Source organism: Arctopsyche grandis, chromosome 1 (genome assembly GCF_051622035.1).
Source record: "Arctopsyche grandis isolate Sample6627 chromosome 1, ASM5162203v2, whole genome shotgun sequence".
Taxonomy (NCBI): domain Eukaryota; kingdom Metazoa; phylum Arthropoda; class Insecta; order Trichoptera; family Hydropsychidae; genus Arctopsyche; species Arctopsyche grandis.
Genome location: NC_135355.1, coordinates 11,470,968 through 11,484,956, shown reverse-complemented (window position 1 = coordinate 11,484,956; position 13,989 = coordinate 11,470,968). Strand labels below are relative to the sequence as shown.

The 13,989-nt window shown below is 34.0% G+C and overlaps 1 protein-coding gene across 3 annotated transcripts in view; it reads left to right on the top strand.

Annotated features, from left to right (window-relative positions):
• Window positions 1-4,103: 4,103 nt before the first annotated feature.
• Window positions 4,104-13,989, top strand: part of spz5 (spatzle 5 Toll-1 receptor) — a 35,392-nt gene continuing 25,506 nt past the window's right edge. For 2 of the 3 annotated variants that reach the window (XM_077440401.1, XM_077440411.1), the window contains exons 1-2: window positions 4,104-4,267; window positions 4,804-4,917. In XM_077440401.1, coding sequence (XP_077296527.1) covers window positions 4,879-4,917 — 39 coding nt within the window. In that variant the 5' untranslated portion in view covers window positions 4,104-4,267; window positions 4,804-4,878. Of the gene's footprint in view, window positions 4,268-4,709; window positions 4,918-13,989 lie in introns of all 3 variants that reach the window. The other variant, XM_077440392.1, reaches the window with a different exon arrangement.

Sequence of the window (13,989 nt, the reverse complement as noted above, 5' to 3'; positions counted from 1 at the left end):
TAATTATAGGCGTAGATATTAATAATTATAATTTTCTAAAGACAAATAATGCCATACACATAATTACACTGAGCAACAAAAAAATTAACGGAGCGGAGACTATTCAATCTTTACTTAATTTGACCCATCGAATTTGAATAGATATGCCAAATATTTTTCTTGCTTTCTTTTCGTTTATGAGATATGAGTGATTAAAAAAATGCGCAATTTTGACAGATTTTTGGTTTTTGCAGTCTTTAATTCAAAATCTAGTATATGTAGATGTGCCAAAAGTGAGTATTAGAAGCAATTACTTTATATATACATACATACTTACTTTTAGCACAGCAAAACTAGATTTTGAGTTAAAGAAAGTAAAAGTCATAAAAGAAAAGAAATCAACAAAAATCATTTTCATATTCGAATTCAGTGAATCAAACTTAATACAGATTGATCAATCTTCGCTCCATTAAGTAACTAACGTGATTTTTTGTTGCTCCTCAGTGTTATTAATAACGTTATTGAGCGTTAGCTAATTACATTAGAAAACGAGCTCAATTTTGGAATATTTTTCAAAAATTATCACTAACAAATAAAATTTGTCAATTTTTATTTTTTTTTCGCGCAAATTATTATTTAACGATGAGAAACGCTAAAATTAAATAAATTATATTAACAGGTATCCGACTCGATATCCGTTACAATAATGGAACATTTAATCTTACACTTTTATTATATTCGGAAAATAATTAAAACAATTCAAACCCGGTTGACCACACCTGATTCCAAATTCGATTCACTCACCGAGTATTCAATCGAATATTATTGTTTGTTGCATTCGGAAAATTATTTGAACCTTATGAATCCGGTTGGCAGCACCTGACTCGATGACCGATTCAATCACGAAGTATTTATTTAAGCATAATAATTTTTTGCAATCGGAAAGCAATTTAAACAGTTAGAATCTGATTGACGACACCTGACTCGATATCTGATACAATCACGCAGCATTTAATCTAACATTATTTTAATGTTCGGGTAATAATTAAAACAATTTAAGCGCGGTTGACTACACATGATTCCAAATTCCATTCACTCACCGAATATTCAATAGAGTATCGAATATTCACCGAGTATTCAATCGAATATTGAGTCAAATTGATTCGATATCGGATTCAAATATGGAGCGTTTTATTAATTATTATTACTTTTTTATATTTTATTTTCAGATTTTTTGTGGCTGGACCTATAACCGGTTGGACGATTTATCGTTCGGACGTTTTATTATCTGGGCTTTTTATCATCTGGATCACTTATCAGGTGGACATTCTATCGAGTGGATCTTCTTTCGTAGAACCTTTGTCGTTGAATCTTATATCATTGGACCTTATGTCGTGATACGACTTGCATCATACTGAGTAAATCTACCGCACGGTCCTGTATGTGTGGTATATGTGTATGTATGTATGTACATACATATGTTTGTACAACAAAAAGTTCGGGTTATATTGCAGTGACATTTTCAATGACTTCTTCAGTGCTGTCTTACTTGCTGCCAATTACGAGATGAGATTGAGCTTTGTCCATCGTAATCTCCCCTATGATAATAATTAGTCACCGGACCCAGAAGGTGCCGCGTATTGTTCGAAGGTTGTAAATGCATTGTTAAAGGTTTGGCGAACCTTTTTTACAAAGGATTTACAACAATGGAACAATGTATAGCACTGTGACTATCCTACCTCTAATAATAATTTGCAGGTGAGACTTTTGCGACTTCGGTACGCTCACATAATGATCCACGTGCGTCCCGCTTTCACTTTCGCTAAGACGCCTACCGCTAGAAAGAGACGAACGCTTAGAAAGTATATGTCAAAAGTTCGAGCACCGCTTCTCAAAGCGTGGCTCGAAACTCTCAATAGTTACGTCAACGCACATCATAGCTATGAGTGCATAGATCGGCGAAAATTTGCAACGGAAAAGCCTCATTATTTAGCGCTGAATTCCGTATATATTAATGAACATTGCAGACGTACTTGATGTAATCGATGCAAACTGCAGTCATTTAACGATATTGCGATTATTTAACCGCCAGATAATTGAATTTATAGAATCAATAAAGTCAATGTGCACGTATTTACACTTACATAATTTAATTGCTTAAACATTAAACAGGCCGGAGCGAAAAACGTTACTTTTGGATTTCCATCAATAGACCTAGTGAAAAACTTTTCGTATCAAGGAAACGTTAAATAAAAAATTTGGATGTGACCAACCCATGATTTTATCTATGTATTTGAAGAATATAAGGAGAAAATTTATATCTTCAGTAAGTAAGTTCAGTAAGTTCAAGAATAGTTTACTGTGGTTTACCACTTTTGGCACATTATAAAGTTGGTTCATAAATAAATATTCGCCTTCTTGCAAGCCTAGTATGCATCAAAACTGATACAAAAAAATCAAGTTAGCGAATGCCAGTTTTAGTATAAAGGGGTGAAACTTTAGATTTATCTACAATAGATATACATATGCAGTGGCGGACTGGCCATACAAGCGAACATGCCCGATGGCATGTGGGCCCCACTATCTGTTAGAAAATTTGGGCCCTCAGTAAAATTAAATAACTATAGGATATTGCACTTTGGGACCTAAAGTTTGGGTATTTCAACAAAACAAATTTCTTACGATATACACAAACAACTAATACCTGCTTTAACAGCCCAAGGATCGGTCAACTTTTTTTATTAGGCTCGAAATGTAAGTTTCAACATTTGCGTGAGCCCTTTTGCTGGGCCCATTTCTAACCTCAATATTATGTATATACCAATACCTATGTAACAACTACCTACTGAAATAAACAAATTTCCGTGAATAATATAAACTTCATCATCAACCAGCGATTTAAATTTACTTCATACTTTCAAAATAACATTTGATTATACTTTGACGATATAGTAAGATTTAAATAAACAATTTTAAACAGTTTCCGAATATAAAATCTATTCGTAATCTAGACAGATCCATGTATATAGAAATATAGGATAGGGGCCCCCTCCCCAAAATCCCGATTTTCGCATGATCACAAAACTTTATCTATTTATGTATGTATGTATGTACATAGATAAAGTGAAAAGACAGTCGGTAGAAATTAAGTTAATTGATAGTTTTTTAGTGACTCAGTTTGATGGTCGATTTTTGTTGACCATGTGAAGATTTTTAGAAAAAAATTTTCGCCTGCGGCGCTTTTTTCACTTTTTACATAATATTTTTTTTAAATTATTTTACCAAAAATAAGCTTATTTTCATATTTTATAACTCAATAAGGTGTATGCATAAAATATTTTCCATTTTTATTCCGATATAAAAAAGATTTTTTGAAAAAAAATTCAATTTGACCAATCTTTGCCTGCACCCCCCAAGAAAAAGCTGAAATGACGTCCCTGATTGTTTTCTACCGAAAGTAAAAGCCGCTTTTATGCCGCATTCTTTTATGATGCATTCTATTTACCTAGGACAAGGGTTAATAAGAAATATACAATGTAATTTATGGATCTATTTTGCTTTTTCCATTTTTCTTGTACTTAAATTTGTTTATTCCCATTTTTGAAAATTTTATTTTTTTTTACCCTTGATTTTTAGCGTGATGGAAAAAATTTTTACTATTTTTTTTAACCCTGGGTGGGCCCCCTTTGACTCCTGGCATGCACTAATTTCAGTCCCAGTCCGCCACTGTACATACATATGTATATACTATCTTGTCTTTTAAGCGCTGCAAATCATGTTGCTTTAATTGTGTAGATATGTACATACGATTCAATACAATAAATTCATTCAGACCAGTCAAACACCTTTCGTTTCAGGGAATTAATTTACTATGTAATTAGTAATGATTAACTTTCGATAAAATTAATGTAAAACCGCGTATTGTGCGGTCGAACTTTATTATATGTGGTAAGGACATTGATGTAACTCGATTGTGTCGTTTAAGCTGACATATTAATTTTGTCTACATACATATATGAAAACATTCAAATTCGATTCGGCTTATTGAACAACACTGGAGAAAAAAAATGCAACACAAAGTAGGTTTATAACACGCGGTCATGCCGCCGAACTCTAGACCTGTCAGTGTAGATCTGATAGTCGCGCGAAACGGTCGTTCACATGAAAATTGCACAAAATTCCACACCAAACAAATAAATAGTTGCTTAAATATTACAACCTACACGTATACTTCATAGTGTTCTATTCGATTTTTCAAATTATAATTCAAAGTTAAAAAAAAGATAAGGTAAAAAGTGTTTTGTTGTTTTATTCGCTATCAAAAAGAATTGCATTCATATGTATAATATATAGTATTATAATAAAAAAAATATATAAATTGACTTTAAAAGTATAATTATTATTAAATACCTACATATTGAATGGTATGTTTCGATTGTATTAAATAACAGGTGTTCCGATCAAAGATATAATACAAATTTCATACCTAAATGTTTCATTAATTTCTAAATTTTATTAAATAATATACCGAGATTGCCTATAAACTTTCTCGTAGACTGTATGTAGATTTGGCATAAACAAATACATAATCAATTAATATTATTCAGAATTGGTTTTTATTTCAATCGTAAATCAATTTTGACCAACTGAACTAAAATAAAATATATAAATGTAAATATGCACTTCTTGAAATAATTCGAAATACATTTATTTCCTTTCTATTGTCCTAGATTTTGATGAATGCAATTTCACTTGGCTTCTTAAGACAATTTACCTAATTCAAGATAGTGCTTTTGTAATAAAAAATATTTATTTTGTGATTAGACTACATGAGTGCTTCCATGCTGAAAATTTTGTGAATACATTTCATCGTGAGAAAATATTTCTTAAATACATAGAATGGCTACAATTTCTAAGAAACAAATAACGTGTATTACGGTGAGTACTCTACTTAATATTAGCCTAACAATCTTATCGCGAATTACATATACTGTCGAATTTCATCACGTTTCTAATTTTATATTAGTTGCCTAATACGCCTTATTATCACAGAAACTATCACTATATTTTAAATACATACATACTATGAGTAATATGTAATGTATTGCGAAACATTGAACGAACCGGCGAATTGTATTAAAAGTTCACTTATCGGATAGCATCGATCTTCGATAGCCTCGATATGTCATGCCTCTCATAAATGCACCTTGTTGGTATTAAATGTTTAAATAACAATAATTGGTTTAATACAAAAACAAGTGAGAACGAAAGTACATACACAACTTTTCGCCATTATAAATTATTATTATTATTTGTAAATATTAAAAATGCAAAATTTCTTATTATAATTGTAATAATAAATTTTTTTCTGAGGAAAATGTATGTATATGCAATATGAAGTGGAGAAACGGTAGATTAGTATAAAATAAAAACATTGCATATATGTATATATCGGTATTTTATTTATTTTATTGCATACATACATGCATATACATATGTATATATGCATGTATGCTGCAGCGACGTAGCGCAGCACACCAGAGTTGATATAAAAGGCATACATATGTATGTACATGCGGTAAACGGACTATTTCGCACATGGCGACACGCACACGTCAGTATTATCTCAATCACGGAATATCTGACACACAAATATCATACTTACAAGAATTCAATTGTCAGATATTCCGTATTTGCAACTTTCATGGCAACGATTGTTTTGTGAGAGATCACCATGTGCGAAAAGGTCGGTTTACCGCTGGCTAAACAATTTTTCTGCCGGTACACAATTTACATGCATTTGTTTCCAATACATACACAGGTTATTAATACGACTTCGTGAACTAAATGATATGCACATTGTATGTACATATATGTATATGCACAATGAATAACATCAACGAGTGGTACTTCATAAAACCCACGAAAATGATAAATATCTAATATATAATTTCGAAAGAGACTTTGTATGTATGTAAGTATTGTTGGTTCGTAAATCCGTAGCGTCATCGAACAAATGAATATTCAAATAAATTTAAATAAAATAAAATTAAGCAAATAAATTTAATAAAATTTACTATTAGATTGGCCATGTTTATATTAAAAATTCCGAGCGAAGCCGGGTAAAAACACTAGTAAAAATAAAAGATTAATGTAAAAAATTCTTGTATATATATTTTTAGTAAATATCAATTAACTTTATCAAATTGCCTAATTTAAATTATTTCAAATTAGAGTACAGATTAGAATAAAAGTTAACTTAAGCGAATTTTCGATTAATTAAATTAAATACTGGTATGTACTACATATAATACAAAAATGTATACAATTGTATTGAACAATTTCACTTTAATAAATCAGTCTTCAATGGAATTAAAAAGTCTATATACATATGTACATATACATATGTAGGTACTGTTGATTTCTTCTTGACAAATGTTATGTTGCTTTCTAGCTTCGTTGTGAAATTTTAATTCAATGAAAAGGCAAACCTTTTTGTTTTAAATTATAGTCATCCGTAATGATTTGCGTTTCTTTTAATTTCTCTGTGTAATTTATACCGATCAAAATTTTCAATTACAAAAGTTTAAAAAATGCGGAGGAACGGTATAAGAATATTTTAATTTTTGAAAGCCTTACATTGTTCATAAAAACATTATTATAACTCTTAAATTTTCATTTTTCTTCACACGATCTAACATACACACATAATGCATATGTCATACATATATGACTTAAATAATACGCAGTATTATATCGTGACATAATTTATGAATTTCGAATTGAAAGTTTGACAATAACGTTAGCCTCGTCATTAGCCCACGCAATGAGCAAATGATCTAAATATTTCCTATTAGTAAATTAAATCGATTAAAAAGGACAATTCTGTTTCAGACAGTAGATACGATATGCATTTGAATGCCGTGAAGGATTTCTTAGAAATCCGACTTTCAAATTTTCAACATTGTCCATTGTACATAGGTATGTATTTATGTACATGGGTAACTGTTCAAACATATGATGTTATCGAATTCGTCACATTATAAGCTTCAATTATATACACTGTTCGACAAACGACGACATTTTTTTGGTTCAGAGACAAGATATAACTTTTCTTATAGATCTATGCCCAGTGAACACGAATCTGGTAATAAAAAATGTTGATTGGCACGAGATTCAGAGATATACATATATACATGTGTGTTTTTTAAAGCGCGCGATTTTCCTATATCTTGGTGTTCTTCGGTCGATTTCTCAAAATCTGTCAAAATGAATATTGGAATCTATATTCGGGTATTTTATCTTTCATTTGTATTACTTTTCAGCTTTCAAATCTATCTACATAAGTAGTCGTCCAGTTCAAATCAAAAGTCAAAAGTACGTATTTTCACTTGGGATTTTTTCCCACTGTTAATACTATTTAATATTGTTATTCAAAACAAAACAAAAATTCGTTTATTTTATCGAGGTAAGCCAGTTTACTGGGCATGCATAGATCTATAGAAAAGTCATATCTCGTCTCTGAAACATTTTTCGTGTCGAACAGTGTTATCGATAGTTAAATGTAGTTTTAAACACTAGTAATGGTTTGTACATACATTCGTACATATATACGTACATCCATAAAACTACGTAATATTTATATAAATAAAGTAAAAATGAATAGTAGCAATAATATACAGTTTGCTAACAGTGAGTAACAATAGTATATAGATACTGTTTGCTTTTACATGGTAAAAAATGTTCATGAATTTAATATGGTAAAAATATCACTATGCAGGTTAAATTCTTTTTGAGGTATTACGCCAAATTTAATGCGACTTATTTACACACAAGTATATTTATATGCGTTCAAAAAGAATCGTTGCCATATTTTGTACTTTCAACTAATCTCACCCAAAAAAGAAAAAGAAAGTAACGATTTAAAAAAAAGCATAGAAAGTTTAGTAAGCTGCGCTTATCCCTTGAATTTACATATGCACAAAAAAATCTTAATATCTAAACTGATTTCTAATATCTGTATTTTAAAGTGTCCATATTGTAGATTTTTAAAATTATTCACTAGTATTTGCTTTCGTAATTTGTATTTAAAATTGTCGTTGAAAAACACATCGATGATTACATATCACGATTATATTACAAACATCAATATGTACATAAAACAAAAACAAAGAACAACAACCTTTAAACCGCCTGATTATTCAAACTACCATAATTTATTTTTAAACCATTTTATCATATTCTATCGCAACTAAACGAATAAATAAAAAATACTAAAAAACCGTGTCAAGGATTAAATTAATATTATAAAAACGCCATTAATACGGAAAAAAATGAAAAAACACGTTAGAGAAAATTTTGTGATTAATTCTCGACACTCATTGTAAAATAAATTCAAAGAGAAATTTAATCGCGTAAATATTCTATTATAAAAAAAATATATGCAACTCAAAATCATATAATATAAACCCGGTTTTCTTTTAATATAAAATGAACACATTTATATAAGATAAGGAGTCCACTTAACAATGATTTAAGCGCAGTTTTTAATCTTGAAACTGTATCACACAATGTCTAGAATACTGACAGGTCTCGTCGTAGCATCTTTAAAACAAAACAACATATTTACCTTGAAAAGTAAAATATGCTGAAAAAACAAAATATGTAGAAAAAACAGATTCCTGATCAGTGGTTCGAATCCAAATTGTGACTCAGAGGAAAAACCACTCGTCGTACACATTTTACAAATTCAAAATTCAGGCCAAGCTAACCGTGAAGTTCATCGGTATGCAGCCGAAGATCGTATATACATACATTGATGCATAATTGAAACATTATTGATTTCCTTACGGCAGCGTTTCCCAACCTGTGGTACGCGTACCACTTGGTGGTACGCGGTTGATGGTTGGTGGTACGCGAAAAAAAAATCAGTAATGGCGGACATGCAGGAATGAATGATTTACAATCATAAGAAAACGATCGGATAAGAGATAAAAATGACCACTAACACGAAAGCCATGTGAAACGTAAAGGAGGTATGTAAAAATAGAAATATTTTTTATATCTAATATATAATTTGGTAAGAGACTTTGTAAGTTTGTAACTTTGTTTGAGAACTTCGGAAACAAAATAAAATTTTAATGACGACATTCAATTGGTTAAATATTATATTTTTTTCGATTAAAATAAATTTAATAAAAAAACAAATGAATATTTACGATTAGATTCGCCATGTTTAAGCTGTTTATATTACAAATATTGAGCGAAGCCGGGTAAAACAACTAGTAATTAATAAACATTATCTTAATTAGTCATCGTTGACGTCAATATGTACAGTCGATGATCGAAAATCTGGCAATCGATACATTTCCTCAGATCCGGCATGGATTTTAGAGTGCATTTTTAAATTTACCGTGTTCACGCTCCAATAAATAAATAACTTCAATTTGACACTTGAGAACAGTTCCATAATAATCTTTAATGTTCCAGATAAAATTGAAAGTACATATGATTAGAATATTAGATTTTTGGAATTTATGTATCGAAAATGATCAAACTGAAGTATTTGAAACTTTACATAATTTCTTATCTGAAAACAAGAGTCGTATGTCTCGGGATATTTGTACATGAAAAAATAATTGAATATTTAATAGGGCTGAAATCGTCTTTTACGCAGTGTTTCCCCAAACCTTTTAGAAGCAAACAGTTTGATTTCAAACCCCTTTGATAATGAACATTTTCGGACAGCTACCAATGAAAAAGCATTTAAAAACTGAATTCGAAATAAATAAGGTTATTAATTTTTGACTAGGCATTAGTGAAGAATATTAACAGTTTATGACATAGCGCTCAAATTTCTGTCGCCGTTTATTAGCACTGAACTGGTTGAGAGACCTTTCTCTTCATATATTTTATTAAGACAAATATAGAAATTGATTGAATCCAGCTCCAGACTTAAGGGTAAATCTCGCATCATTTGAACCAAATTTAAAAAAGCTAAGTACAAGGATCTCAATAATATGTACTTTGTAATTTTGTGTTTTTATTAAAACAATCAATAATATTGTTATTATCAATAATAGAAGTATGACAAGATAGTAGATAAATATATTAAACTTTGAGCATATTATAATTGTGATTCCACAAAAAAAAGTTTTTCCGTAAAATTTCTTACCAAAACAGATCTACATATTGCGTGTATCCTGTCTTCACATTCCTTACCATGCAAATACTATCTAATCTATAATTTGGAAAGAGACTTTGTATGTATGTAAATATCCTTGGTCGTCGTCGTCGTCGTCTTCGTCGTCTTCGTCGTCGTCGTCCGTAGATCGGTGACGTCATCGAACACGTGATTCGATTTTTTTTTTTTCGATCCATGGGCGCCGATTTTTTTTTTCGTTTCAATGGATTCACCCCCGCGGGGGCGCAAGGCGAGTAGCTTCATGGGGCCCCGCCAGGGGCGCCACAAGGGGCGCAGCCCCGAAGGGGGCCCGGGGGGCGCAGCCCCGTGGGGCCCCAGCCTCATGGGGCGCAGCCCCATGGGGCTCAAAAGGGGGCGCCACAAGGGGCGCAGCCCCGTGGGGCCCCGAAGGGGGCCCGGGAGGCCCAGCCTCATGGGGCGCAGCCCCATGGGGCTCAAAAGGGGGCGCCACAAGGGGCACAGCCCCGTGGGGCCCCAGCCTCATGGGGCGCAGCCCCATGGGGCTCAAAAGGGGGCGCCAACAGGGGCACAGCCCCGTGGGGCCCCGAAGGGGGCCCGGGGGGCCGAGCCTCATGGGGCGCAGCCCCATGGGGCTCAAAAGGGGGCGCCACAAGGGGCGCAGCCCCGTGGGGCCCCGAAGGGGGCCCGGGGGGCCCAGCCTCATGGGGCGCAGCCCCATGAGGCTCAAAAGGGGGCGCCACAAGGGGCGCAGCCCCGTGGGGCCCCGAAGGGGGCCCGGGGGGCCCAGCCTCATGGGGCGCAGCCCCATGGGGCTCAAAAGGGGGCGCCACAAGGGGCGCAGCCCCGTGGGGCCCCGAAAGGGGGCCCGGGGGGCCCAGCCTCATGGGGCGCAAGCCCTAATAGGCATTAACTAAGGGGGGCGAAGCCCTAGACGGCAATTAATCATGGGGGCGCGGAGGGGCGAAGCCCTAAAAGGCAACTGATCATGGGGGCGAAGCCTTAGACGGCATTTAATCATGGGGGCGCGGAGGGGCGAAGCCCTAAAAGGTATTAACTAAGGGGGGCGAAGCCCTAAACGGCAATTAATCTTGGGGGCGCGGGGGGCGAAGCCCTAAAAGGCATTAACTTAGGGGGGCGAAGCCCTAGACGGCTTTTAATCATGGGGGCGCGGAGGGGCGAAGCCCTAAAAGGCAACTGATCATGGGGGCGAAGCCCTAAACGGCAATTGCTCATGGGGGCGCGGGGGGCGAAGCCCTAAAAGGCAACTGATCATGGGGGCGAAGCCTTAGACGGCATTTAATCATGGGGGCGCGGAGGGGCGAAGCCCTAAAAGGCATTAACTAAGGGGGGCGAAGCCCTAAACGGCAATTAATCTTGGGGGCGTGGGGGGCGAAGCCCTAAAAGGCAACTGATCATGGGAGCGAAGCCTTAGACGGCATTTAATCATGGGGGCGCGGAGGGGCGAAGCCCTAAAAGGCATTAACTAAGGGGGGCGAAGCCCTAAACGGCAATTAATCTTGGGGGCGCGGGGGGCGAAGCCCTAAAAGGCATTAACTAAGGGGGGCGAAGCCCTAGACGGCATTTAATCATGGGGGTGCGGAGGGGCGAAGCCCTAAAAGGCATTAACTAAGGGGGGCGAAGCCCTAAACGGCAATTGCTCATGGGGCGTGGAGGGGCGAAGCCCTAGAAGGCAAAGGCTCAGGGGGGCGCCGAGGGCGAAGCCCTAGAAGGCAAAAAAAAATTTTGATTTTTTTTTTTTGATTTTTTAAAAATTTTTTTTTAATTTTTTTTTTATTTTTTTTTTAATTTTTTTTTAATTTTTTTTTTTGATTTTTTTTTTATTTTTTTTTTTAATTTTTAATTTTTTTTTTAATTTTTTTTTTTTTAATTAAATTAGCTTAGTCATGTTTAAGCGGTTTATATTATAAACACTGAGCGAAGCCGGGTAATACAGCTAGTATATAATAATTACACTTGCAAAAACAAATTTCATGAAATACAATCATTTTTATATGGTGGTACAATTTGGCGTTATGTACTACCAAGTGGTACGCGAGTCAAAAAAGGTTGGGAAACGCTGCCTTACGGATACTCAATTGACATAAAGATCAAATCAAGCCAGATGAAAATTTAAATTTTTATCAGTATTTCTTCACCATTTCCAGTATGTTTCTCGCTTCATGCAGATATATATATATATATATATATATATATATATATATATATATATATATATATATATATATATATATATATATAGGATTAAAAAGTAACGTAGATAAGACCAAACTATGTAATGTTTAATAGTTATTGCATGCCTGATAGCATCCCATTAGATGATAAACCAGTAGAAGTAGTAAATAATCATTTATATTTAGGTCAAATAATTGACATGGTAAAAATGAAGAGATAAAGAGACATATGAAATTAGGATGGAGTGCATTTGGATGGATGAATGCTGTTTTTAAATCAAAAATGCCACTCTGCTTGAAGAAAAAGATCTTCGATCAATGCGTTTTGCCAGTGATGACGTATGGATGTGAAACTTGGACCCTGAACGCCAAGATGCTACAAAAAATCCAATGCACTCAAAGAAGTATGGAACGCTGTATTCTTGGCATTACGAGGAAAGACAGAAAGCGGAACACGTGGGTGAGAAGTATGACAAGGGTAGTGGACATGGTGGATAGAGTGAAGAGTTTGAAATGGCAATAGGCGGGTCTCGTGGCTAGAAGGATGGATGTAAGATTTACAAAAGAAGTACTTGAATGGTACCCGAGAGAATGCAAAAGGGTAAAAGGAAGACCGCAAGGAAGATGGGTGGACGAAATTAGGAAAATGTGCGGGGTGAAATGGATGAAAGGTGTGAAAAACAGAGATGAGTGGAAGCGTGTTGGAGAGGCCTTCATCCAGCAGTGGATGAAGGCCTCTCCAACTCGTATATATATACATATATATATATATATATATATATATATATATATATATATATATATATATATATATATATATATATATATATATATATATATATATATATATATATATATATATATATATATATATATATATATATTAATATTTGAAAGATGTCATTGTTAATATGTAATATTCTGCTTTCTTTTTTGCCGTTGCGAAATCTACACGCGACCAAGGATTAGCTATAGAATAATTGTTCATCGAAGAGGCGTCGAAAATCGCGGCGACTGAAAATACATACATATGTATATACATACACACATATATTCTATATATGTTTGTGTATATTGTAAATATCTATTTATAATTTTAAATGGAACATATTAATTAAACACGTATCATGATTATCACGTTTAACGTCGAATACGTCCCAGTGCAGATATGTATTTGAGATGTATTAAACACTGAAAGAAAAGTCGTCAATGACCAAATTAATGCAAGCTTTCGTTTTTCCAATCTAAAGCTATCGTAATAATGATTTACCATTAAGAGTCTCTATAAAAGGGTAAAATATGTACATACATACATACATATCATTGGAGTACCCTGACTTTAAAAAGAGGGGACTAGGTATGGACAAATATTTTTTTTTTGATTTTTGTCTTAAAGTGATGAGCATAAATTTTCATTTTTTGTGCTAGCAGAAATATCCCAAGTAGCCTACCTTAATAACGCCTTGTTTGTCTTAAAAACGTTTCGTGAACTGAGTTCCTTGCCATATTTTCAGTTAAATTAGGTGTAAATATGTGTTATTTTAAGAAAAAAAGTAGTTCAGAACTATGTTTGATAGACACGAATCAGAATATTATTTGTGAAAATTCCATAATTGCTTAAAGAGACGAGTGAATCAAAAAATATTTTGTCTT